The sequence below is a fragment of the Barbus barbus genome, assembly GCF_936440315.1.
Source record: "Barbus barbus genome assembly, chromosome: 37".
Taxonomy (NCBI): Eukaryota; Metazoa; Chordata; class Actinopteri; order Cypriniformes; family Cyprinidae; genus Barbus; species Barbus barbus.
Genome location: NC_136715.1, coordinates 11,829,204 through 11,856,288, shown reverse-complemented (window position 1 = coordinate 11,856,288; position 27,085 = coordinate 11,829,204). Strand labels below are relative to the sequence as shown.

Here is a 27,085-nt window from a genome sequence, read left to right as displayed (position 1 = left end):
AGCCAGAAATTCATAACATGTCTTATGTGGGTCTGCACACTCACCTGCATCTGAAAGGTCACGTAAGGAGCTGCTGAGGGCACTTCTCTTGAGGCCTTCACCCATGGCATAGCTGTCATCCAGGCTGGTGCGACTCAGATTGCCATTTCCTGTCTCTTTCTTCAGCCCTGAGCTCTGGGAAATGCTGGGACGTACCACACCTTTCTGCTTCTCCAGTTCGGCTGCATAAAACAACGTCAACTTCAATGATCATGTCATTTCACACACATTTCACTGCTTTTAGGCACAATAGACAGAATTTGCAGTGTGAAAACCCACCACATTTCTCAAGCCACATATGGCTTTCTTTCTTCTGTGGACTATCCTGGACACTCTTTTTTTTTTTTTTAGAAGAATTTATTATAAGAGCTGCTTACACTCTATTCTGTACTTCTCCATCTCCTGCACCTCTGCGATGGACTCCCGCAGGTCATCTGTGAACTTCTTGCGGTCTTGCGGGTTGGGGGCGTTGAAGTTAATGAGAACCTTGATGTCTGCGCCTGGAAGAGCTGAAGTGAGACGCACTCCATTGGGGTAATCTGAAAAGCAGCAACGGGAAAGAAATATTTACAGACTGGCAGATTATGACAGCACTCAGACATGCCCTTTTCAGAGGGAAGCACTGATCGATATTCTCACATTTCGCAATCGCATATGACAGATATTTTAATCTTTTTGTGAGAAAATGCATTGTAATACACAATACTTTGAGAATTAGTTTGTTTTCAATCAACAGCCAAAGTATTTTACGACCTTTAACTCCTGTTTCATGTTTTCCTGTGAAGCAAAAAGCCTGGTTTTTACTCAACATGCCAGCACGGAAGTGAGAAAGTGCAATCAAACTGAACGAACATAAAACATAGCCCAGAAAAGGGAGATATGGGGTCAGAAGGCCTTTGACCTTTCACTGAGGGTACTTACACTGGTTTTCAAACAGAAGCACCTGCATCCCGTAAAGAGAAAAGGACTGCCTGAAGCTGTACGTCACCGAATTCTTCTTCTTCTGGAAAATCTTAGTGACCTGAATTGAAAGAATGTCACATTAGGACCCCATCTGTTCCTAATTATCCTTGGCTTTATTCTTTGAGCATTTGGAAAAGCTGAGTAACACTTTCTGATCATGGACACACGATGTACAAAACTGCTGACCTAGAATTGGACTAAATGTGTCTTGCTGACCATTATACAACCATAACAACAAAACATAAAACAAAATACGTTATGATGTAAGACTGTTCGACCTCATTTTTTCCTGTTTTTACGTGTCTCGTGTTGCATCATGGGCTGTGATGTGTGTGCGTGCTTACCACTAAAAGGTCATTGAATAGGAAGATCTCTCTCTGGTGGAGACCTAGTTTCTGAGGTTTGTTAGGGTCTGGTACTTCAAACAGCCTGCAGTAACACACCAGCCTGCGATGTGGTAGAGACAGCACCTGTGTGTGGGACACAAATATTGATTTAATGAATTTTGAGCCCCAAAAATACTACACTAGCATACGACTTACTATTGCTGATGTATATAGTATGTATACACTACAGAGTATGTATATTTGCTGTATGCATAAGCAAAGGACTTCAGTATACTACAGAGCTTACAGCATGAAATACTGCATCTCAAAATGCATTATGGTGGAACTGGTAATTTACTAGTAATTTATATTTAAATGCATTTAAATTATCATTATTTTATTCGTTGTTATTTGATCAGCATGCAGTGCAGTATTCAGTATCTAACATAAAATATGCATAATAATGATACATTTTTTAATTTTAATAAATTATTTTATTTTATTAAGTAATATTTATTTACTTATTTATTTTAACCCTACAACCTACTAGATTATACTAGAAAAACTGACCAGAATGTAACTTAGTAGTTTGAAATGTGGAATAATGCTTATTGCTTCACTTATTTTATAAATAGAGTAGATAGTACCCAGTATATAAAGTGCTGTATTCAATGAGTAACATAAATAAGTTTAATAATTTTAGATTTTTTATGTAATACAATTGTTTATATATATATCTCCATACTTGGAAAAAACTGACCAGAAAGACTGCAGAAAACCCTCGAATAAAAAAAATTAATAATAATTTTGTATTTCTTTTACTGTTTTGAAACCATGGTTCTCTGACTTAAATTGTTTAATGACAGTAAGAGGATTAAAAACAGTAAAACAGTAAATACTCACACATCCAAGGCCATGGTGCAGAGACCCGATCTGAAAAGTGAAAAAATGAGACTGATGAGTGAGGATCATAGCGAGAGGACTGAAGGGAGGCTTGAAGGTCAGAGAGTGGTCTCTCTCTCTCGTTATCAAGACCCCCATCCATCTACCTGTCAGATGTGAGCAGTGCTGTATGAATGGGGTGAGAAGGGAGGTTAATGAGAAGCCAAACTACTGCTGCTTGAAACTGTGACAGGAAGTCTCAACCCATTTTCAGAAACCTAATTACAGCACCCGGGATGCAGCGTCTGCAGGCAGGGGTATCGGGCACAGCAGCCTTCTATCTGAGCTCCACAGGAGATCTCCATTATGTCCTCTCCAAAGATGTGTGGAAGATACACCAGGGAGAAGGTTTTCCTGGTAACCAAGCCATGTGTGCCGTTTCCATTAAAGCTTAAATGTTAATTATTTCAGCTCTGAAAAAACCCACAGTGCTTCCAAATTCAACAGTGTGACAGGCCCTCGATGTGGTAATGAAGATGCAAGTTCATTATGGGAACAGCTTCAGTTAGTTTAGCCTTGGGAGAGACCAACAACTATGCTGGAGGGATGATGTATATTGTACTGATCTTATCTGGATTATACAACTTTCTAGATCTACACCAGTCAAGGTCAATGATCATATATGATCCCTCAACCACAAAGGGATCATTATGTTGAAAAAAATGGAAGTTCGACAAAATGTAATAAAATATTTTAAAAAATTGTAAAATCTTTTTAAAGCATGTCTATAATTTTCCATTTGTGTCACATTAGATATATAGCATATGCCTTTTCCACTGAATAACTAATATGGTTGTAACTTGCTATACTGCATGTGGCTGAGTTCAGAGCAGGTGAACTGTCAGTAGATTTAATCTTTAGGTAACTCTGAAGGCCTCTGTGGAGAAGCAAATCCCATTTATCATTGCAGAGCATCACGCAGCCCTCGCCACATGACGTACATACACACACAGTCAGACACCGTGAAGGTCTCAAGATAGGTATTAGATCTGTCATAAAGAAGAACATCTTGTAGATAAAGAATCTTCTAAGAGTCTCAATGTCATGTGCCTCTTGAGGATAAAAAGTGTTTGTAAATGGTTCCTGACAGAACAATAAAACCTATAGATCTACACTGCACAGAGGGGCGAAAGCATACAAACACACAATAGGTGAGAGAAGGAACATATTTAACCAATGTCCTTGGATCATTTCACACCACTGGACCATGACTGGAATCGATAAAGTGTCATTTTTAGAACCGGTGTCAATGTAAGCTCACAACATGATGGATAGAGATGGACTTGTTCACTCACCGGCTTCTTGCCAACGATGAGTTTCTCCACCTTCTGTACCTGGGAGACGTGGTCTTCGTTAGTTTTAAGCTCTCGTTTCCGGATTCGCTCATAAATGCCCACCAACATCTCTCTTGGGATGTCCTCTCCGTCATCCACACCTGTGCACAGGAAGCAAAGAACAAAAGAAAAGCCCATGTATAATTACGGCTCGCAAATGATTTATGGAAATTCCAGGAGAGAATTGGAAATGTAGGTTAAGCATATCTGAATTATGACGTGACCACATTTACATATCGAAGTTGAAGGTGAATCTCTGTTCGCTTCGCTCCAATTATTATGGATTATATATAACAATTATTATTAAGGTTGTGACCAGAAAGATGTCATTGCTATCCCAAAGAGGCCATTAATCAGTCTGGAGCACATGCATTACGTTTAATTAGAGCAAATTTGAGTATTGTTTTTTTTTTTTAGTATGACAAAAACCTCTGAATGACTTTGAAGATTAATTTATTGATGGAACAGATTCAGTTTGCAATGAAAAAACATGAATTTGAATCTCACCGCGAAGGTTCTTTACAAAGTCCTCCAGTTTCATCTTCCTCTCTGGCTTCACGTTTGGGCTGTACATGTCCGTGTTGAGAAGTATAATGGCAAACGCCAGGATAAAGATGGTATCTGGGTTCCTAAACTGACGCACCACCCCAGGGTTGCAGATGCAGTAGCGCTGACTGAATGGAAATAAGAACAACAACAAATGAACAAAGTGAACAAATGAATATGAGACTGCACTTACACAAAATCATTAGCTGCTCTGGTGAGTAATTGGTTCTAGATGCACTAGCATGACAGAGAATGGTAAAAGTGATACCCTGTTAAAAGAGCTATGTTCTTGTAGATAACACTTGAATGGAATTTAAACAGTTCATTTGGAAACTGTGTCTGCCTCAAAGGGTTTAGCTATAACAATATTTTTTGAAGGTCTAAGACTGGCGAGCAGGCAACCGTTGGAGTTATCTTCACATGCGTTGTAAGCTGGTGTGATCGCTCAAATGACAGATGGTCCTTGAGCAGCCGATCGAACAATGTTATCTGTGGGCTAAGGGAGTGTTTTATGTTTTTGTGTTGGTAAAATCTAATGGAGGACAAGAAAGCAGACTATCTTAGAGAATTTCTTACTTCTTACTGGATATGAACAAGGTTTAAGTGAAATTGCTAATTGATCCATTCTCATTGTCCAATCACCAAGCTTCCCTTAAAAGGACAGTTCACACAAAAATTATGTCATTATTTATTCATCCTTATGTTAGTCCAAACCCATCCAACTGGTGAACTGTTTGGTGGCCAAACAATTTCACACAATAATATGAAAATGAATGATGTGTTGTCTTGATGTCAATGTTGAAATGTGTTGTCAATCTCCAAAAAATGACAATGATGACATATGATTTGAGGGCTATATTCCAAATCTTCTGAAGCAATATTGTTGGTAGAGGAACAGACTAAAAATCTTGATCACTTTGGTATGTTCACAGAAAATAATATTTCGATTATGAATCACTGGATAATAAATCAAAACCAGTCTAAATGACTCATTCATGAATCAGATGGATGTAATCATACCATTTTAAAACAAGTGAGAGTTTCATTTTCTGGGTGAACTGTACCTTTAAGGGTGCTTTTTTTTTTTTTTTTTTTTAAAGAAATCAATTGAAATGTTTTTCACCTGAAGGCTTCAATGAGTCGCTCCACTTTCTGTGCCTCTCCTTGCACCCGGATATGTGCCTGGAATTTTCTCAAGGCTTCATCCAGCTCCATTCCAGAGAAATCCATCTCATCTACCACACAGCTGGAAAAAGATAATGAACAAAGTCAAAGGACCGTTACATTCTTTCCTGCACTGTAGTATATCCAGGATGGTGTATTCCCTATTAGTTTGGAAGTCTTCTGGGAAAAAATTGCGTTCTATTCCATGAATTTTATTCATTTTCATAGCACACATGAAGATGTTGTCACTGCTTTTAGACGAAGGAAAATTTTGTCTTTCCGATAAAACCAAGTTCTATCAGTCTCTAAATCACAATCATGGGGCATACAAAGCAATCTGAGGGAGATTTTGCTCCAGGGATACTCAGAGTGCATTTGATCTCACGTCAAGATTTACTGATTTCAAGGAAGTGCTTTAAAAAGTGCTGTCAGACTGAGCTGAACACAGACTGGATGGCCTTATCTGCCCCCATTATCTTGACTGTTACTGTCAGACTGAAAAGGGAGGATGAGTTAACTTAAGAGTAAGAATGAGTTGATTCACATTGCTTCGGAAAAGTGCTCCATGAACCCAGACACCTTAGTCAATATGTACAAAGCAGTGCAAGAGTCCATTTATATTATCACTCTCTCACACTTAGATTCCATGGAGGACTGGCCGGAATAATCGTTTGTCATTTGCAGACTAATTTCAAGAGGTCACTAACAATTACAGAAAATGCTTGTGGTTACAACAAAAACTTTGATTGTTCTGAAATAGAATTAATATTTTCCACCTTTAATCCTAAATGCACTTGATTTTAAAAAAAGGACACTAAATGGATGTGGGTACAATTGTAAAGAACCAGTTTCTAAAACAATGGACTATGAATTTGATCCTACATGCACTCAAAGCCACATGAGCTTGAAAGGCTTAGACTTGGTGGTCAGTTTGTTTCAGGAGGGAACACATAAATTCATAAAGGCTCCAGTGATACTGGCTTAATGTAAGTTAATTCTGCTGTGGTAAGCATGTGAAGGATAGTGAAAAGCATAATTACAGAGGAGCATCCTAAAATTAAAGATTCTAGATTGATTGATTTTTTTCTTTGTTTGTTTTTTGTAAATGTATGTAAAATATGGTTTATTTGGAGCATGGATTGATTCAATTGAAAAATTATTTAAAAAAAAGGTTAACAAACTGCAGCATCTGTAGTACAGTAAATTATTTAGAGTCAAGCTGAATTGTGGTTTAATTGTAAATAACCCATACACAAAACAAAAAGCATTGAACATTACTGCATATTTGAAGTAACATGGTGTTGGGAGTATATTTCACTTTGAATGAATACAACACACCCAACTAACCCAGTTAAATTTGCTGAACTTACTCAAGAACATCTCTGTTAAACTGTTTCTGCCTGTTGCCCAGGAACTCGCCAATCATCTGTCGACTCAGCCCTTTTCTCTGTAACAGGAAATGGGCAACTCCCACAGGTGTGTCTGGGACAAATCCTCTCTCAATCAGGTACTGGATGCCTTTTTCAGGTTTCCTAGAGACAATAAAAGAAGATCAGGAATCTGAACAGTGCCTGCACAGATCCCAAAGTGTGACTAACCAGCTCTCAGATCAAGTACGTTCTTGTGACTGCACCGTTACCATACAAAATTAAAAGGAACTTAATGGCCCAGTGCAAAGACAGGCAAATCTACAATCATTCAAGATTAAAGGTTCCCACTCTAAACAAGGCTTTAAATGAACAAACACATTCTAAGGCACACACAAAACATGCACAGCCCCAGCAGCAAGCAAGCAAGCAAGCACCTTAATCCATTCAATAACAAATTAAATCTGATTTGAAATAACTCATGATTGCAAAATAAATGATCAAGCATTATTCCCTACGTTGTTGTAAGGAGATTTAAAAAAAAAAGACAAACCTTGTTTGTCTCACATACACAGCGTTAGATGGTAAACTCTGGTTATGAGGGCAGTGTGCTTTCCTTGATCAACAGCCCAACTAAACTAATAGTGTTCTCATCACGGTTCTAATTGCTTGATCGCTAATCAAATTTAGAGCGCTGAGTGGCAATCAAACAGCACCACATGCATGCACACAGACACGTACTGAATATATAAATGAGCCAAAATTATAATGAATGTCTGGAAAAGGAAAACACACGTCTATTGCGCTTTGTGTGCTTGGTTTAGATAATAATAGAAAGAACATTAGCTCCTGGCATTGTTTGCGCACTAAGATCTTTCACAGTTATTAACACAGCTCAGATTGGCGCTAATGAAAATCATTACTCAATGCAACTGAAACATGGCACTCCAAAACAGAGTATGTGAGCAGCGTGGGAATGAGGAGCAAAGTAGCATCATTTTGCCAGGACCAAGGTGTGTTCCTGTACTGTAGCTTAAATATATGATCATGACACTAGCAATGTCAAGGCTGCAGGTTTGGTTGCTTAAATGCAAGTCAATTTTAATAAAAAATTGGCTGATTGTATTAATGTAAAAAGTATGCTGGCAACAAGTTACAGCATAATCCTGCTAACATGGGCATTTAAATAAAAAAAAACATACTGAAACAACTTAAACTGTGGTCACGTTTACCTTATGGCACCTATGGAATTTATTGGATTCAAGACTATTTATAACATGCAAATTTGCCATGTTTAGTAAAATGAAGTTTCTTGAATTGGAAGTGACCTGTGATTAAGCTATGCCTCATGCTGCTTCACTACACTATTGACAATGGACAATGGACCCACTTTGTCGGTGAAATTTAGCTTAAGTTTCACTAATGCGGCTTTACAGTAACAGTGTGCAAACTTTTTTAGAAGCAGAAAATTTAAAACCCGGAATGGATTAGTAGCAGATGCTCCACTCTACTCACATTCTCTTTTCCCAACTAGCTTTCTACAACCAAAAGCATACATTCCCACTGCACCTACTTGTTAAAAAGGTTCAGGCCGATACGATAGTGCCTCTTGCGGATGATATCGTTGCTGAATGCGGGCGAGTCCCAACTGTTGCGTGTCTCTTTATGATACGTCTGCTTGCTAAGAGTCTGCTCTCGAAGACTATCCCTGGATGAGGACTCCGAACTGCAGTTGATTGTATCATTGGAATTGGAAGTGCTATTGATGCTGTCGTTATCACCATCGGAGAAGTCGGACTCGGATTTGCTCTGCCTGTTGGCAGTGCCGTTGATTGCCAGGTGGCTCTCCAGTTGCCTTGGCCGATGCCTAGGGGCGTCATCATCTCTTGCCGGTGCCCTTGGTGGTAGCGCATGAGAGGGGATGTGTTTCGGGCTGCCCTGCTGACTGGCGATGCCCCGTTCGTAAGCGTTCTGCCTCTTGAGTGAGCTTCGGTCAGAGCGGTCACTCAGCTCAACCGAGCTATCGCTGGGAGGTTCGATGGTAAGCAGGGGAAGGTGGTCTATCCTCAGTCTCTGCTCTTGACACTCTAGAGATGGGGTGCTTCGGCAGCTAGTGTCTGTGTCACCTTTTTCGTCCTTATGAGCTAGAGACCAGTAGTCCTGAGAGTTCAAAGAACGTAGACGGAGGTCTGATTCTGTGCTAGAAGGTCTGTCAACTAATTGTGATAAAGGAAGTGGAGGGGAGAGCTCTTCTTCATCTATATAAAGTGTCACGTCGCTGTAGGAAGCCGTCATCTCATCTCGCTTACGGTGGTCACTGCTGTGAGAAGGCTTGACCTGGAAGGTAACCTCTTGCTCCATGTCTGGATGACCTCTGGTTGGCTCTGGCTGTCCCTCATCTCCATGTAGGCTGCGACAGTTCAGAGCATCATCTATCGATTCTGCCAATGACTTCACTTGTCGAGAGAAAACGTCCTCCAGCTCTGTAATGGCGTCCGTGAAATCGCTCTGGACCACAGGTGACTGCATGTTGGTGGGGACCATCTCCCCACGCTCCGATTGCATCAAGGCTCCTAGTTTTGAACCATCGTCTGTAAGAGACACCTGCTTCCCCTCAAAATATGAACTGTGGACTTTTTCAGGTCCTTCAAATGAAAACTGCATTCTCATATTGGACAAAACTATACGTCTGGACATACGGTTCTCCGACATAGAACTCCTGAGGCGCTCAAAGTTCTTGTTCATCTGATATTGGCGGAAGGCAGTCTGGATTGTTCGTGCAGCATGTCGGGTTATAAAACGCCCTCCATACTTGCGCTCCAGCATCTCCACCTGTGGAAACACAAACATTATGCACTACTTTTAGTCAGAGCAGCAAAACATGTCCCTTATTTCTTAGTTTTTTTTCTATAATTTTCTATAATTTTATTGTTGACAGGGATTTTGTTCTCCCTCCCATGACATAATATGACTTGACCAAACCACAAGCCAAAATTGGTAAACCACATAAATAAAAGAAACAAATAAAAGCCACACATGGAACTAACTATTAAAGCTTGCGTATTTTGCCAGGTAGGATGAATAATCCCTTATAAAGGCATCATGGACTAAAGAACTCCTTTAGCTTGGTACCTAAGAAACCAGATGTAACCCACTACCATGCAGCTCAAAGTCAGCTCAAGCTTTTTAGCCTGAAGAATGGGCAGAACTAATCACATTTCTCAGCTCTTTGAGACCTCACACAGAGAGGGTGGGCAGCACGCCTCTGGACAGTACCACAACCTTGTCACTCTGAATACGAATCACTCTCTCAGCATGCACTGAGTTATGTCTTAAAAGGTTCTCATTGATCACATATCACCCTTTGAGTGTATTAAATTACTTCATATGAAAGACATGCAGTCACCACAAGCAACTTTAAGGAATTAATGTTCACTCAACTACAATAAACTAGATTTATTTACACAGTCCTTTGTGGGGAAGTACATCAAGTGTAAGATGAAGCCACTGAACCTCAATCACACTCCCTCTGCACTAAAAAGGCTCATCGCAATATGAATACAAATAGCTGGTGAAGAATTTATGGTTTCTTGGTAGCACTCCAGTTAAAAATCATGAAGAACTCTACCTGTTTGTCTTGGAGGTCGGTTGAGAGCTCATAGCTCTCAGACAGTGATCGTGAGCGTTTGATGGCTTCCTCTTCTGCCTGCTTGCGAAGGATCGATTGGGAATGCTGGAGTTTGGGTCGACGCGGGCGCTGCCGTATGTCGTGAGCATACAGCGGTGGGCCGTCGAAGTGCTCGCCACTGATGATGGCACTGCGGCTCACCGGCCCTCGTAAATAACCACCACTATTCTCTAGAGAGGGGCCCGCCTCACCACCCGGAGCCTCACCTTCCACACTGTACAGGGAAAAAGAAAGAAATTGTAAGTTGATTGAGTGGGTTAGAATAGACAAAAAACTGTTTATTTCATACTGACGAATGACTGAAGCATACCAATAGGGATTTGGTTTTGATTCAACAAGTCAGTTGTTCAAGAATGTTTTTGATTCACTAAAAAGATTTGAGTCATAAGAGTCATTTGTTTTTTAATTTAATTGTTCTGGTTATGTCATCATTTCACATTCAATACAAACAGCAAACTCAGATTCACAACTCTATTAAATATGACAAAAGATAAAATTCAGACCAAATTCTACACACCCAACGCTCTTTACAGTACATACAACACTCGTGACGCCACCTTGTTTTTCCAGACACAAAGTTCCTTGTAAATCCCAATATCCACTCCCACAATCTTACACGTGAGATTATGAGTTGAACTTTGACACTGGTGTGGAGGTATAAAAGCAAACTACTATGTTTATAGCAACGCACAGTGGTACAGTGAGTGCATCTCAAAGGCAAAACAATACACAGGCAAAAATATAGGCTAAATGGAATGATCAACACTTCCTGCAGACAAAACTCACTTTCAATTAATTAAGTTTGCATTTACTTCTGTACTTTGGTGTAATCTGTTGATTTTTTTTTTATAACATACAGGTTCCATAGTATGCGTTTCAGCTCCCAACTCCTCCAGTACTGAATACCAAGATAAAACATCCTAGTAGTCTAGTGTCAGCTGTCACATACATCATGCTTACACTCCACATGACTCACTCCAGGCCATAGCTCTGAGAATCAACAGCACAACTCCTACCTGTCAACACCTTAGCAGAGGTATAACTGCTGCGGCAAATGACTTTTGTTGCTTGAGGTGATGAGTAAAAAGAGAACTGTGACATTCATAAACAGACAAACAATCACACACACTTCAGTCACCTCTAATGTGATTGCATGGATAGGTCAAAATACATAACGAGGGTTGTTTGATAACAATGCATATCAGTTACAACAGTGACAGAGAGATGACAGATATAGGTGACTTTTAAGGCGACGCCGACGAACTAGTGGCGACCAAAGCAGACTGCGAGGTCAGCTCACTTCAGCAGTGTCTGGTCCAAAATTGCCCTGACACACCAAGCCGACGCTTGACACCAGACAGCCAAATAGCATGTCCGTTCTGTGCCTTTCTTGTGCACTGGTTCGCCAGCTGAACAGCCAATCAGAATGATCTGATGCCCTGACTGACCGACAAGCTCCGTCGCCGACTCAACATGTTGAATCGGACGAAAAAAAAGCAGATGAGGACCAACTTCAGCCAATGGTACAGAACACACTGAGAAAACTTATTCAGCCGACAAACAAAAACTGCCCGACGGCCGACCGTCGGCTTGGTGTGTTCCGGGCTTTCGAAACATAGTCTTATCATAGTCAATCTCAAGACCAGTGACAAAACTCATATGGATGGATTTGGTTCAAGATACCCATTTTATATATATAGCACATGTTTAGCACCTTTACTGCTTCTCAGCCACATACTGACACTTCTTTGCAACAACTAATTGCCAGCAGATTAACTTTCTAGATTATGTGCTCTTCTTTTAATGAAATGAATTAGTGTGCAGTAAAGCGCTCAGTATTACAGAGATGAGAACACTGACACAGTCAGATTGATTGAATTTGTTCATCTTGTATAGAGGAAGGCGGGAGAGGAGAGGATGTATGGAAGTTGGAGCACTGTTTGCAGGTGTTTCCAGTCTTGGATAAGACAATACAAGCGCCAGGTGAAGATTGACTTCAACAAGCAATATCCTCAGGGGGCAGGCTCTATTGAGCCAAAACACCCTTATACACCGTTTCGGCTAGTGCTGTGATCATCAAATGACATACAGAGGGGATGTGCCTGAGAGATGTCGGGTCGAACGTATAGAGACTGATCTCACACTTCCTGTCAGGTCGGTATTCACCTGCTGCTTCTGTAAAAATGCTCTGAAATACAGATTCAAAAGGGAGGTCAACACGACGACCAGACATAAACATGTTTCCTCAAAGTCACAGGTCATGGCTGCAGAATCGATTCTTGTGTGAGACAAGTCATATCCAGCTTTCACAACAAATGGCACAGAGCATTTTTTTTAAAACATTTATTTACTGGTTTTGGTTCCTAAACAGTTGAATTAATAACTTTTTTAGCTTCTAATACTTGTAAAGAATAATTATTTGTATTAAAGGCTAAGTTAATTTCTGCGTTATTATTAACTAAAAATAAAGCTATTAAAATAGTTTTCATTCATTGAAATACCAGTGACAAAATAAAAAACAAACTAGAAAATAGAATATAATGTAAATAAAATAGAAACTAGAAATATACACATTCCACACACACATATTATGTGAACAAAAACCTTTGTTTTGGATGTGATTAATCGCGATTAATTGTTTGACAGCACTAGAATACACTAGACTACATGCTGTAGCTTCAGTTGCGCAAGGTTCGCAACCATAGTACTGTCTGTTTTATCATGGAGAGCACATTGAGGTGTCTCTGAGTGCCAATGCTACTTCCAGACATGACCCAGAGTCATGAACACACACAAGGCCCACCTGCTGCTCTGAAGGACAGAGCTAATGAGAGGAGGTTATATATAGATTTAAAGGTTAATGCAATGGCCTTTTTTCATGCATTCCTACATGCACACAAAAACATTCCCACTCTGCCCACAGTGTTTGGTAATAAAGGAAGATGAACATGTCTTGTTACATGTGATTGTACATTACATGAAAACACAACACGAGGTAATTCATATGATGAATTTGGCAGTTAATTTCCCCACATCTCTGCACTGAGGCCACCCGGCTCGAATGGCTTTCGGTGTTTGACGCCTGATGTCTCCTGAAAGAGCTCTCAGTGGGTCCTTTGAAGGGTAGCAGCAAATGCAATTTTCATTTTGTTTGGTTGCCTTCTCATCTCTCTGAGGAGAGCCAGGGTATTTTCAAAGCCTGACTCCCTCTAAACTGTGATAGATGACAGTGTCTGAAATCGTTGCAATTATTGTGAACACAAGCGATATAAAATCGTATGAGGATGCCGGATGACAGGTCTGTGAATAGATTCAATGAAAAATATAAGAAAATAAATACTTGGAAGTGTTTAGAGATCATCACAGTGATGGTGTGCGGGAAAAATGAACACCTTTCTGAAACGGAGGACATCTATTCATCTCATAGCAACACAATGTGCTAAATGTTCAAGGTTGAGATAAACTGAAGTTACAAGGTGGGATAAAGCTGAATGAGTGGCAATCCAGCTCTCATTTTAATTTTCTGCCTCGTGTTCTTTTATAAGACCGTGAACGGTATAGCAAATTGAATTTAATGAGGAAGAAAGCCTGCTTTAATTGAGCAGAGGACTGCGCTCTCAAATCTATAAGCTGATGCTCAAAACACTATTTAGAAATGGGTGCATTGTTAAAATGGACACAGATTAGCTTCCAACTCTGACAAGTTTTAACTTTCTTGCTTCGTTCCAAACATTTCCTGTAAAAAAAAAAACAGACCACTAGGGGCACCAATATGCATTTTGAAAATTAAGCTAACTTTAACAAGTATAGGTCTCTGCAGCAAAGTAATGGGAGTTACCAGATCGGGGCGTTTTTAGACCATGGGTCCTGATTGGCTGACGTCATAGTGATGGTAGGTTTAGGGGTGGGGTTAGGTAAGGGGGATCATTTTGTTTGTATGATTGAGAAACTCCCAGCAGTTTGAAAACACCCACAAATTCAGAAACGCCCTCTTTTACGCTGCAGAGACCTCAATCTCAACTTTAAAGGGATAGTTCACCCAAATGTAAAAAATTCAGTTTGAGGGTGATTTCATAACTTTCATTTTTGACTTAACTATCACTTAGCTATATCTTTATAAATGTGGTTTACATCATATAAATGGTGATTTTATCCAACCAAGCATAGTGTGGAAACAACTGAGGCTCAAATCCATAACTCAAGACAGCTGGCCAAGTTCTATATTTTCCAGAGGGTCACATTAGACAGCAAGATGAGGTGTCTATATAGGACCAGTCTGGGCTTCAGTCACGTCCAGCTCAGAGAGATGTGGGAGGTTCTGACAAGGGTAAGAGAACACAAGTGCTAACAAGATGGTGAGGTGTTAAGATCTGACAGAAGATGAAACGCACCATCTCTTGCTCTTCCCTTTGGAGTTCACCTAAATGAGACTGTCAAAAGAAGGCCTCTATCTTATAGTGTTAAATTACTTGTTTGAAACTCAAAGCCAAGAAACTATTGACTTACAACATGCTGATATAAAGAAGAACTAATCAATCATCTACAATTCCCATGAGTTAAAGTACAACTGGTTGAACTGCATTTTATTTACATTTCATTCCTCTGAAGAGTCCACAATTATGCTTTTACCCTTCCTTTTTAGGCAGCAATTTCTGCTGAACTTATTTAACCTCATACTTCCTCTAATTGACTGTGAAGCTAAGGTGCAGATGCTGAGTCTAACAAGGTAAAATAACAAGATAATTTATATTTCACTAACTAAACCACATTTCATTTGAACTCTCGGGTGCTGATTTTTCATGTCCTAAACCTTTGAGCTCTGAAGTCATGTCAGTTGTCTCTGCCACCCTGACAACTGACATTAGTTTTTGTTTATGCTGTATGTTTAAGATTAGACAGTTAAAACAATAAATACATTTTATAGATGAAAATATTTGACTTATTTTGCCATACTTGTAGAAAAAGGTGATGCTGTGCTGTTAACAGAGGTTACACTAAATCACACTAAACCTGAAAATGTCCTCAAACAGCTTCAAACAAGAAACTGCTGTAATAAAGATATATTTTGTACATTTAATAAAATTGGCTTTATATTACATATTATGATAACAGTCTCTTATGCTTACCAAGGCCAAATTTATTTGATCAACAAGACAGTAAAAACAGTAATACTGTAAAATAATATTACAAAATGAAATTATGGTTTTCTGTTTTAATATATTTTAAACTGTAATGTAAATTATTCCTGTGATGCAAAGCCAAACTTTCAGCATCCATTACTCCAGTCTTCAGTGTCGCATGATCCTTCAGAAAACATTCTAATCTGCTCTATTATAATTGTTCAAAACAGTTGTGCTGCTTAATATTTTTGTGGAAATATTGTGAATCTTTTGGTAAATGGAAGGTTCAAAAGAACAGTGAAACACAAATCTTTTGTAACATTCTAAATGTTAAAAATGTATTTCATTTAAAGAAAAAATCTTACTGACCCTGAATAACCTTGGGTTCTCAGGTTCTGAGGGGGTTTTTCCACAGAATTACGCACATATATAGTTTTTACTGTCATTGATCGGTATTTGTGCACCTATATTTGCATATAATATTCTAGTGCAGATCTTTAAGACCCTCACATGACAGGTTTTGTGCTTTAAATCCAGATTTGAGAGCATTAGAGGACCAGTCAAGCTGCATTCACAAGCATGGCACGTTGCATGAATGCAGCCCTGTTGATGACTGGCAAATGCTCTGGCATTTCGCATAAAGCACTCATTGTTCAAATAAAGCTTGTTTTACTAACATCACCAAGCTTATTCTGGTATTATATGAATTTTAATGGGGCTGATCTACTAATATATATATGCATCTCTATTTGTTATGATTTATAAAATCATCATAAGATCATTTTGCTGGCAGTGCCACTATGGCACCTTCCCATGATCAAGTTAAGAAAATATACAACCGAAAAACTAACACACACACACAAATACTTCATTCATTAGCAATAAAAACATGCAGAATGGTTGATGTAGAGACCTCACTAAAACAGCTATTCTTATCATAACTTTGACTAATACAATCCGCATTTACAATCAGTGATGGAGAGGTCATCAATGACAAAAAGAAGAACAGAAAAGGAAAAATCTGGAATGGCATTGAATGAAATTTTCACAGAAATTACATGGATATAAACATGCCTATCTGGCGCAGGATTAACGGAAACAACACTCAACCGCAACTAGAAGTAGAAGTGCACTCAGAGCAACAATGGAGGGGTTTGCGCAATAGAGGAAGATCCCCCATAATTCAAAGCAGGTAAATGAAACAAAGAGCCACAGAGCTGGAAGTCTCTTAAAACATCTGTGATCTACTCTGGTGGTGGACGAGGAGACACCACCCCTCACAATGTAGAGCGCTTTGAGTGCTTAGAAAAGCAGAAAAGCGCTATATAAATGTAATGAATTATTATTATTATTATTATTACTCAAAAACACACCCAGATACCACTATACACCCTGTACCAATGAGTACGTACACAGTAGAAACACACTTAAACCTTATTTCTACTTCTCAACATGTTCTTAAAAACACACACACACACATTGAAATCTTACCAGCTCCCCAGTTCCAGCAGAGACTGGCTTCTGTCTGAAGCGCAGTGCAAACACCACATGTCGATCTCTGATCCCTACAAACATCAACATCCCTTTGGCCTGTGGCTGCCCATCTTCTCGCCAGGCGAAGCCATCTCATAGGTAAAAGAGGCACGCTCTCAGTCCGACTAAAGTCCACTAAATCCTCACCCTCTCCGTTGCACGCGCTCTTTCCTTCTCTCTTTTTTCCCTCTGACTTTGTGGAAGGGGTGCTCTGAGGGGTGTGCAGAGAAGGGGAGGGAATTCCACAGTCCGGAAAACTAATTATGGGATGGCGGGAATATAAACGACCGGCCCGACCCAAAGAGGAGGGAACGGGCCGGCCCGCCGAGTCTGGAGCAACAGAGCCAAAAGAACGTAGGCTGGACAGCCATGAAGGGATCGGGAAGCCCCTCTGGAATGACAAAAGGATGTGAGTCTATAAATAGCACGATCGCAGGATGGACTAAAACTGGACGGATTGAATGGAGGAAGTCCCGCTCTCTCTCAGGTTTCAACGGCTGCAGTAATATGAGCTCGTAACGTGTCGCACACATGCTCCAGACTGGACTGGAGAAGTGTAGCCAAAAAGCGCTCTTAACTCTGCTCCGTCATCGGCCGGACACACTCATGCTGGAACTTGAAGAAAGTCACAACCCAACTTTGTATTTTATTAAAGCAGCTGTGTGGATTTCTAATGCCTTAGAGGCATAGTTCACCCTAAAAAATAAGAATTTGTCATAATTTACTCACCCTCATGTCGTTCCAAACCCTTTCTTTTCTTTGTGGAACACAAAAGACGAATGTTTTTGTCCGTACAATGAAAGCCAAAGGGGTCTAAAACAACACTGAACCCCATTGACTTTCATTGTCAGGTTTTCTCTGGGATGCTTTTGAAAATATCTGCTTTTGCATTCCACACAAGAAACAAAGTCACACAAGTTTGGAACGACATGATAATGAGTAAACTCTCCCTTCAAATATAAAAAGCCTCATTGAGGAACACCTAAAAACAGTCTAAATGTCAAAAACGTTGTCCAGTTGACGCCTTTTTCACAGACAAGGCTCTGTTGTCTTGTAAAAGAGGTCTAAAAACACACACAGCTGTATTTATAACTAAGGGTTTAAATAACATCTCTAGAATCTTTTCCCTCTTTTGCCTCCTCCCGTCTACTTACATAAGGAGGGCGGCCTGGCTTACGCATTTCCTTTCTGACATCATTACCTAAACAATGGGCGTCGCTCAGGCAAAGCCCAGATGCTATCGCCTGCCCGAGTGTGCAGTTTAGAGTGTCCGAGGGGTCAGAGAAAATAACCTCTCAATGTAGGCTAGCGTGAAAAAACCCAACACGAATAGCTTCCAGGTGGTGACATCTTGGAGTTTGGTGTCTAACGGTCGAGAAGTGATGTTCTCTAATTAGAGTAAAGGCTCAAAGCTGTTCTCTAGTGAGGTCCTCTCTTATTTCCTTGCTCTCTTCCTGAATGAAGAATCCCTAAAGGAAGACTAAAACAGGTTGAAACTGGACCAAAGGAGTCCAGACAGCCTTATTAACAGCTGTTCTTCAATGGTAGCCTCAAGATGTGCATGTGCTCTTCGTCAAAGATCTTCAGCTCTAAAGTGTAAAGCAGCAGTCAGGGAAGAATCACAGCAGGAAGCTGACAACTGACCATGTATGTCCTTATGGATCACACGAGCCAGTTTGGTAATGTCTCGGCACACAAGGAATAAATAAAAGCATCTATGAGGACAGGACATCTAATGAGTCAGAGTCATGCGTTCAGTAGTGCATGGCTCACTTCCAAGTGGGATGGACACATGCAGGAATAACAAAAACTGAATCACTAAACTGATGAATTGCTATTTTGTATGTATAAAATGAATGCAGTTGAAGTCAGTGATGCAAAAGCCTATTAAACTTTTCTGTAGCTTGTACGAAGCGGGAGGTCACTGTGACTTAGTGCTTTTAGAGCCACCTGACAGAGTTCATTACTGAGGTCCTCAAATCTTTTAATGCTAAAAGGCTTGGGGAGCAATAAAATCTTTCCTGCTTGTCAGAGTAAGGCTTCAAGGAAAACAGCGTGACAAATTTATTCATTTGGTTCTAGGTCCACTTATCTGTCACTCTATTAGTGGGAACTGAGGCTAAAACACCGCAATGATCATGGAAAACATTTATTTCCACTATATACTTGAAGGATGTTCAGCTATTTGCCAAATACAGAGTAACTTCCATTTCAGATGCAGAGAGTGTCGTTGTTTGTTCTTACTCCACCAACGAAAATAGTTCCAAACAAAGCCACAGCGCAACCGTAGTGAATGAATCAGTTAAATTAATAATTCACTGACTCGCTCATATGTGACCCTGGACCACAAAACCAGTCTTAAGTCGCTGGGGTATATTTGTAGCAATATAGCCAACAATACATTGTATGGGTCAAAATTATCGATTTTTCTTTTATGCCAAAAATCATTAGGATATTAAGTAAAGATCATGTTCCATGAAGATATTTTGTAAATTTCTTACCGTAAATATATAAAAACTTCATTTTTGATTAGTAATATGCATTGCTAGGGACTTAATTTGGACAATTTTAAAGGCGATTTTCTCAATATTTAGATTTTTTTGCACCCTCAGATTCCAGATTTTCAAATAGTTGTATCTCGGCCAAATATTGTCCTATCATAACATACATCAATGGAAAGCTTATTTATTCAGCTTTCAGATGATGTACAAATCTCAATTTTGAAAAATTAAGACTGATTTTGTGATCCAGGGTCACATATGTACAGCCATTTGATTCATTTCTGAATGGTAATGGTAATGATTCAATGACTCACTTTTAAAGACAGTCAGTTGATGCCACCTACTGATGAATACATAACCCTTATTACTATTATTTTTTATTAAATATTTGTTTTAAAGTCTCAATGAATGGCTCCTTTTTATTCTTGCTTTTTCTCATCCAGCTGTCATTTATTCTTTCATTGCTATTCTCAGCCTGCAGTCTGGGCTGACAGACTGCTGAGCATTCCTGTGAACTCGAAAGTAGGATCACAATGTGTCATTCCAGGTCTGACTTCATTCTCATCTTCAATCCATGGAACAAATTCATTTCCACCAGATGAATATGGAAAAGGCATACAGCATATTTGAAAAGAGCTGGACTGATTTATTTCCCGGTTAGCTCAATCACTGACTCCTTAGAAACAAAACCTAGTAAATCTACAGTACAAGTGTGAATTAAATTACAGGCTGAGGTCACGGAACAGCTTAATCTCTGATTTCAGTTGCGTCTGTCTGAAAAAAAAAAAAAAAAAAAAACCTCATTGTTGAAATCTGTCTACAGTGACACAAATCCCCAGTGTTATTCTGCAGTGGATTTTGGTGTGAAATTACATATCATTTCCACTATGGATAATGAACTAATTTCTTTCCTTCTCATTAGTTACTTTGTACTTTGTAATAGTTAGTCCCATTCTTAAAGGGATAGTTCTGTTTTTATTACTTATGCCATTGTCATTCTCAGTAAAACACAAAAAGCAAAACTTGGAAGAATGCATTCTTGTTTACATATAATAAACATGATATATATAATATATGATATATAGGTAAACAATGAACAACTGTATTTTCATTAACTAACATTAACAAAGTTTAATAAATAGTGTAATAAATGCATTGTTCATTGTTTGTTCATGTTAGTTAATACATTAACTAATGTTAATAAATGGACCCTTATTCTAAAGTGTTACCGATATATAATACATAATACACACACACATACATATATATATACATATATATATACACATATACACATATATATATACATATACATATATATACATATACATATACATATATATATATATATATATATATATATATATACATATATATATATATATATATATATATATATATATATATATATATATATATATATATATATAAAATCTCTCTTTTACAAGTAAATATGGACAGCCCAGGTCTCTATTAAATTTCCAAAAGATCAACCAAGATATTCTTCAAAATTTCTCCTGTTCTGTTCCAAAGAAGAAAGTCAACATAAGGGTGAGTAAATCATGCCTTATTTTTATTTATGTATTTATTTTTTGGTAGAACAATCCCTCTCAGTGTTTTAATGTGAAATCAGGAATCTACAGACTAGTGTTTTAAGGTAACAACCACTCTGTAATCTATAGAGCTACAAAACAATAACAACAATCACGAAATAGTACGGAATGATTTCAATGACCATTCCAAGGCACTTAACGAGGGTTTGCAATGCTCATTACCATCATTTCATGTACACATAATTACATGGCATCGGCCATCTACCCGGCAGCCGCCCCAGCACTGAGACACAGACATGTTTGCCTTTAGGTCCAGCTGTAATTTAGAGAACATTAAGTCTCTTTGGGTTAAGTGCTCCTTGCACCCTTCTTAAACCTGATCAAACAGAAAAACAAGTCATCTTCCTGTTTTAAGTGCAGTGGTGGACTAGTAAACTCCACTTAATTGCATAGCTAGTTGTTTATCAGCAAATACTGTTCATTCTTCCACAGCTAATGTTCTATCCAGACTGACCCAATATTAATCTACTTAAATGGAGCAAGTTCCAACTCAATCCTGACTGACAGATAACCATTTCCTGTTTAGTTTATAACGTCTGCAGAAAAATTTGATTAACAGTCCATATAAGGATATCTAAACGTGTGTTTGAATGGGGGAGGTTTACCTCCATCTATATTTGCTGTCCCCTCCCCACCCCATACGCCATAGTGGAGCTTAAACACGCTTTTGGCTTCTCTCACAGGCCAAATCTCTAATCTGAGGAATCCTGTCCACGTGTGGTCCTCCATCACGGTTTCCCCCACGCGGGTCTTTGTGATGGATTAAGCATTGCACAATCGCACTCCCTCCATCCAATGCAAAACAACCACTTCTGCTTCCTGCATCCTGACTAAAAGACCAAATAGCTTCCCTGCAGCAGAAATACGGTCCGTTTTGGCGAGTGAGTCGTGGTCAGGTGTTTTTTTAAAGGCTTTTGCCTTCCACATCATCAACATTTTTGAAAGCTGCTTCATGGGATGGAATTGTGCAGTTCCATTTACCTCTCCATGCCATCCAGCAGTGGCAATACAACAAATATGGCAAGTGACATAGGCCTGTAACACCCCACAGGCTCGATTTTGTGTCTTCTAAGCTCACAATAAAATAAATTATTTTAAGTTGAAACAACTTTTTTTTTTACAGTGCAGTGCCTCAGTCATCGACTAAAGACAAAAATGCTTTTCATATTGCCTGATAGGAACATTCTGATTAGTCACATTAGAAAAAAACTAAATAATGTTAATGACTGTGTCACTTAAATTATAGGTAACCTCTTTAATAATAAGGAAGCCTGCAGTGGGTTTGCCTTTTGCCATATGATGTTGCAATCCACAAAACGATCAAACATTTGAAAAAACTGATAATAAACCATTGAATTATTAATTATTACTGAAAAAGTCAACCAAGTGCTTTCATTGGTATTAAAACATGTTGGGATTTTATCAGATTTGTTGAGCCAGTGCCTTTGTTTTTCTAGCTCTTTGGTGTGCTGTAAGGGTCTTTGAAATAACTGAAAAAACAATAGAGAGAAACACTGCCCGCCAACTTTTTCAGAGGCCTTGGTTTTCAAAGTATTTTTCAAAAAAATGTTTGTTAAAGAGCCATGAACCCAGCCAAACACGGTGCCCAACTAGATTCCCAAGAAGCATTACAAATGACATCACAAAGACCCCAACTAGATTCCCAAGAAGCATTACAAATGACATCACAAAGACCCCAACTAGATTCCCAAGAAGCATTACAAATGACATCACAAAGACCCCAACTAGATTCCCAAGAAGCATTACAAATGACATCACAAAGACCCCAACTAGATTCCCAAGAAGCATTACAAATGACATCACAAAGACCCCAACTAGATTCCCAAGAAGCATTACAAATGACAGTCATTTTAAAAATGATGACCATACATTTTCATGTTAAAACATACATTTTCATGTTAAAACATACATTTGCATGTTAAAACATTTCAACCAGTGTCTTATGAGACAATTTCTTTAATGAATCAATCAAAAAGACTCACAAGTTACTGGTTTAAATCTGTTACAAATTTAAATAATGAGAGTAATGCCATTTTTTTTTGCTACATACAAAAACAGCATTGCTTAGTTTGGGCATATTAGGAGGTTTGGAGGACGAGGCTTTGAATTTAGATTGTTCAGGAAGCCTTCCAAATTAAGTCTTTCCTATATAGGTTAAGATCTTAAGATTTTGTTGGATGCAGTACTGTTTTCCAACATCTCTAAGGCACGTGTTGGAAACCACTCGAAAACTCTTTCCAAATTAAGGAAATGCTTGATAAAGTAGAACAAGCTATTACACTGCTGAAGCTAAAAGCCATTTATGGATAACTCTATATTTTGTTACTTGTTTAAAAAGCAACAGGAAATGAGAGCCTTTTATCTTTCTAATCGTTGTCCTTGCGACGTATCTAGAGGCATGTGTGAATAACGACACAAGCGATTCTGTTGCTCAAGCACAAACAGACAAACAAACAGGCCGGGTAGTTTCAGCATGCTCAGACATTATCAGGCCCCAGACAGTTCCTGTCATCCAAAATGACCGCTGAGGTTGAGTCTAAATAAACAGAGTTTGGTGGACGTGTCTTGTTATCCTCCCTGTCTGCTCCCTCCAGGGACAGCGTAGCGCCATCTAGAGCCAGAGATCTGCCTAGCAGCTGTCAAAGTCTCAAACTCGGCTCTCCAGAATGCTCCAAGGATGATAGGCATGTAAGAGTGGGCTGTCTGTGACAGTCTGAGACTTCATTCAGCTGTCTGACACATGACCCCCAGACTGCCATCTTTGGGTCGATAAAGGAAGTAGACAGAAGGAACAGGCACAAAGAAATGAAGAAATCATCAAAGTTCAAATATCAGTATTAATGTTGCATCAAAAGAATTGATTTCCACATACAAATATTGATTCTTAGTGTTATTCTAAACTAATGATTTACTAATGATACTTTAATTTGGCATGAAAATGATTTGCTTTGAAAGAACATACACATGCAACACAAGTATATACAATATTCAAATAGAGAAAGCAGTGTAGTATTGAAGTATTTTACTTCACTAAATAACCAAGTATGGCATTTTCATAGGCTAATAGTAATGCTTGATTATGTTCTATAAATGCTGTTAATAAATGGAAAACACTCTGATTTGCATGTATATTCATAGCACACTACCTTTTTACCTTTTCTGTTTTAATATATTTTAAAATGTAATTTATTCCTGTAATGGCAAAGCTGAATCTTCAGCAGCCATTATTCCAGTCTTTAATGAAATTTAATGAAAGCCTTCAGAAATCAGTCTAATATGCCGATTTTCAATAATTAAAACAGTACTGAAAAGTTGTATTGACAACTGTAAATGTTTTTCAGGATTCAATGAATAAAATTCAAAAGAAAAGCTATAATTTAAAACAGAAATGCTTTACAAAAATGTGAAGGTCTTTACTGTCACTTTTGATATTACTGATTGCATACTTTTGAGTGATGGTATGATACATTATGTGTATAATTCACAGTTTTGGCCTATTTAATGCTAACAATAGCTTTTGTTCAGTGTCTATAAATGACTAATTTTACCCTCAAAACAAAAATGTCTATTCGGTGGAGGTATAGCTATCAATATGAGCAATATTAGCCTTGATAGTATAGTATATTCATCAGATCAAAAATCAAAGAAATGATATCCCCATTCTTAAATACAGCAAAGGTTCATCTGTGCATGTTTGTCTCTTTAGGCACCTTGATTGATGGGTAGTGACCAGACGAGTCCCATCTCATCACAGTGAGAGACATGTTGGCGGTACAAGGGCAACTGACACATTCAGATCTCAGTCTCTCTCTAGTCCAGCATCAAGGTCGTTTTATTAACTCAGGCACTGCAAAATATCACCCTTTCACACGCTGTTAACTCTCTGTTTCACTTCATCTGTAATTACGCTGCAAAAAATAAGCAAGGGCTATTTGCAGTTTGCTAAATGTGCTAGTGATATGTCATGACTAAATGCAAAACTAGCTGAAAGAACAACAGACACAAATCACACGTTGCCAAACATCCTCAAATCTAACAACAACAAAAGAGCATATCCTACCCATCTGAAGGTAAATCACCAGCTGTAAAAAACTCCTCTCTCTCTCTCGCTTGGATTTCCTTTACTGGAGGTCACCAAAAATGTGGACACCACTTCTATTCCTCTACTATGAACTCCTTTGCCATAGGCTACACACACTCAGGGCATTAAGAGGCAACCAGCACCTCCCAAAGCTGCCGTCTGCTCCATTAGCACTGGCACCAGGTAATGTCTCTGCCGTCTGTCCTATCGTGTTGTGTGTGTTCCTGCTCTGCTGAGGAGGGCACAGGCAGTGGTTATGAGGAAGTGCTGAATGTGTGTGTGTGTTGCGGTTTAAAGGAAGGGAGTGGTGCCTGTGACATAGCTGATTGCTTTCTCTGAATTGAGTGTGATTTAAAGTCAAATTGAATGTGAAACCGTGCTGGAGATCCTGTGACAAATAATCATATTTTCTCATCATAATGCAACATATGGAATGCTTGCGTATGCAAATGTAATCTAGCCAGAGTTATTATCGTAAACTAAAACCCTTAAAAAGGTTTTCATTGCTTGAAAAAAAAATAATAATAATTAAAAAGTTGGCTAATTGCCAAGGCAGCATTTCCCATTTTTATTTAGTTGAGGTACTAAAAAATGAAATAAACTATATAAACAGTCTTTACAGGCATATTTAAAATAAAATAAACAAATAAAAATCACAAAAACCAATAAAATTACTAAAAGACTAACTAAAATTAAAAAAATAAAATTGAATTCGAAGTATTAACAATAGCATCTCAATATTAACAATAATATCTAGCTTTACTAAACATCAGGGCTGAAAAACAATTAATTGCGATTAATCGCATTCAGAATGAAAGTTTGTTTACATACTATATGTGTATGTACTATGTATATTTATTATGCATATATAAATACACACACATGCATGTATATACGAACATAAAAATATGTTAGATTTATATATAAAGTATTTACACTATATTGCCAAACGTATTGAGTCACCCCCTTCTAATGAACATGTTTGACTAATTTAGTGGTTTCTATGAGTACAAATCTTAATGTTTAAGCATATGATGATATTCTAGGGAATTGTGTGCTTCTACAGTTTGGACTGGAACCCTTTTCTATTCTAACATGACAGTGCCTCTGTGTATAAGGCACGGTTCAAAAAGACATGATTGACTCAGTCAGTGTGGAAGAACTTGACTCTGGTGTGACTTTAAATGCAGACCTTGAGCCAAAAACTCATCAACACACACCAATGTCAAAGACCAAAACAAGAACAATATCTAAAACAGACAGTGAGTTACGAATAAATCTTGCACAGGTGGGCCATTTGAACCTTTGTTAAATCCTCTGTGGATTCATCTAAACCCGACTGTCTCAGTAATGGTTTCTAATACAAAAAGAGTGAATCGTTTTCATCGCTCTGCGTTCATACAAAGGAGATGACACTGAATATTCCTTTACAATAATGTCCTGCGTCAGTGATGGAGAAATTTATATGGCCATCCATTGTAGAACGATCCCAGGGCTCAGAACGTGCGGCAGATCAAATGATCAATTTCACTCGCACATGTGTGAAGTTTCACACAAGGGCCTTTGTGAGAACTTCAAGGCACTTGTCAAAGTCATTTTTTCTCAGTACTTAAGTATGTGGTATGAAATATGAGAAGGGCTGGAGTAGTTTCAATTTGATCCCTCACTGCTCAGAGAAACTTTGATACCATTTCATCTCTTAAAAATGGTTTTATAAAGGATCACAGACCTGATATATGGAACTTCCCTTCTTTGACTCGCAATGATTCAGAACTGTTCCTCCACATCATTCGTAATAAATTTGATCTTGGTAACCAAAGTTTCAACCAAAATATGGTTGCCATCAT

The 27,085-nt window shown here is 38.6% G+C and overlaps 1 protein-coding gene across 12 annotated transcripts in view; it reads right to left on the bottom strand.

The window, feature by feature from the left end:
- The window catches only part of LOC306857173 (IQ motif and SEC7 domain-containing protein 1-like), a gene marked incomplete at its 5' end in the record, with an annotated part of 170,815 nt that overhangs the window by 9,005 nt on the left and 134,725 nt on the right, over positions 1–27,085 (bottom strand). For 7 of the 12 annotated variants that reach the window (XM_079396928.1, XM_079396929.1, XM_079396933.1 and 4 more), the window contains 11 exons: positions 45–221; positions 417–578; positions 961–1,060; positions 1,347–1,472; positions 2,232–2,261; positions 3,566–3,705; positions 4,112–4,278; positions 5,274–5,396; positions 6,685–6,846; positions 8,255–9,513; positions 10,310–10,583. In XM_079396928.1, coding sequence (XP_079253054.1) covers positions 45–221; positions 417–578; positions 961–1,060; positions 1,347–1,472; positions 2,232–2,261; positions 3,566–3,705; positions 4,112–4,278; positions 5,274–5,396; positions 6,685–6,846; positions 8,255–9,513; positions 10,310–10,583 — 2,720 coding nt within the window. Of the gene's footprint in view, positions 1–44; positions 222–416; positions 579–960; positions 1,061–1,346; positions 1,473–2,231; positions 2,262–3,565; positions 3,706–4,111; positions 4,279–5,273; positions 5,397–6,684; positions 6,847–8,254; positions 9,538–10,309; positions 10,584–16,980; positions 17,214–25,217; positions 25,520–27,085 lie in introns of those variants that run through there. The other 5 variants (XM_079396931.1, XM_079396935.1, XM_079396934.1 and 2 more) reach the window with 4 other exon arrangements.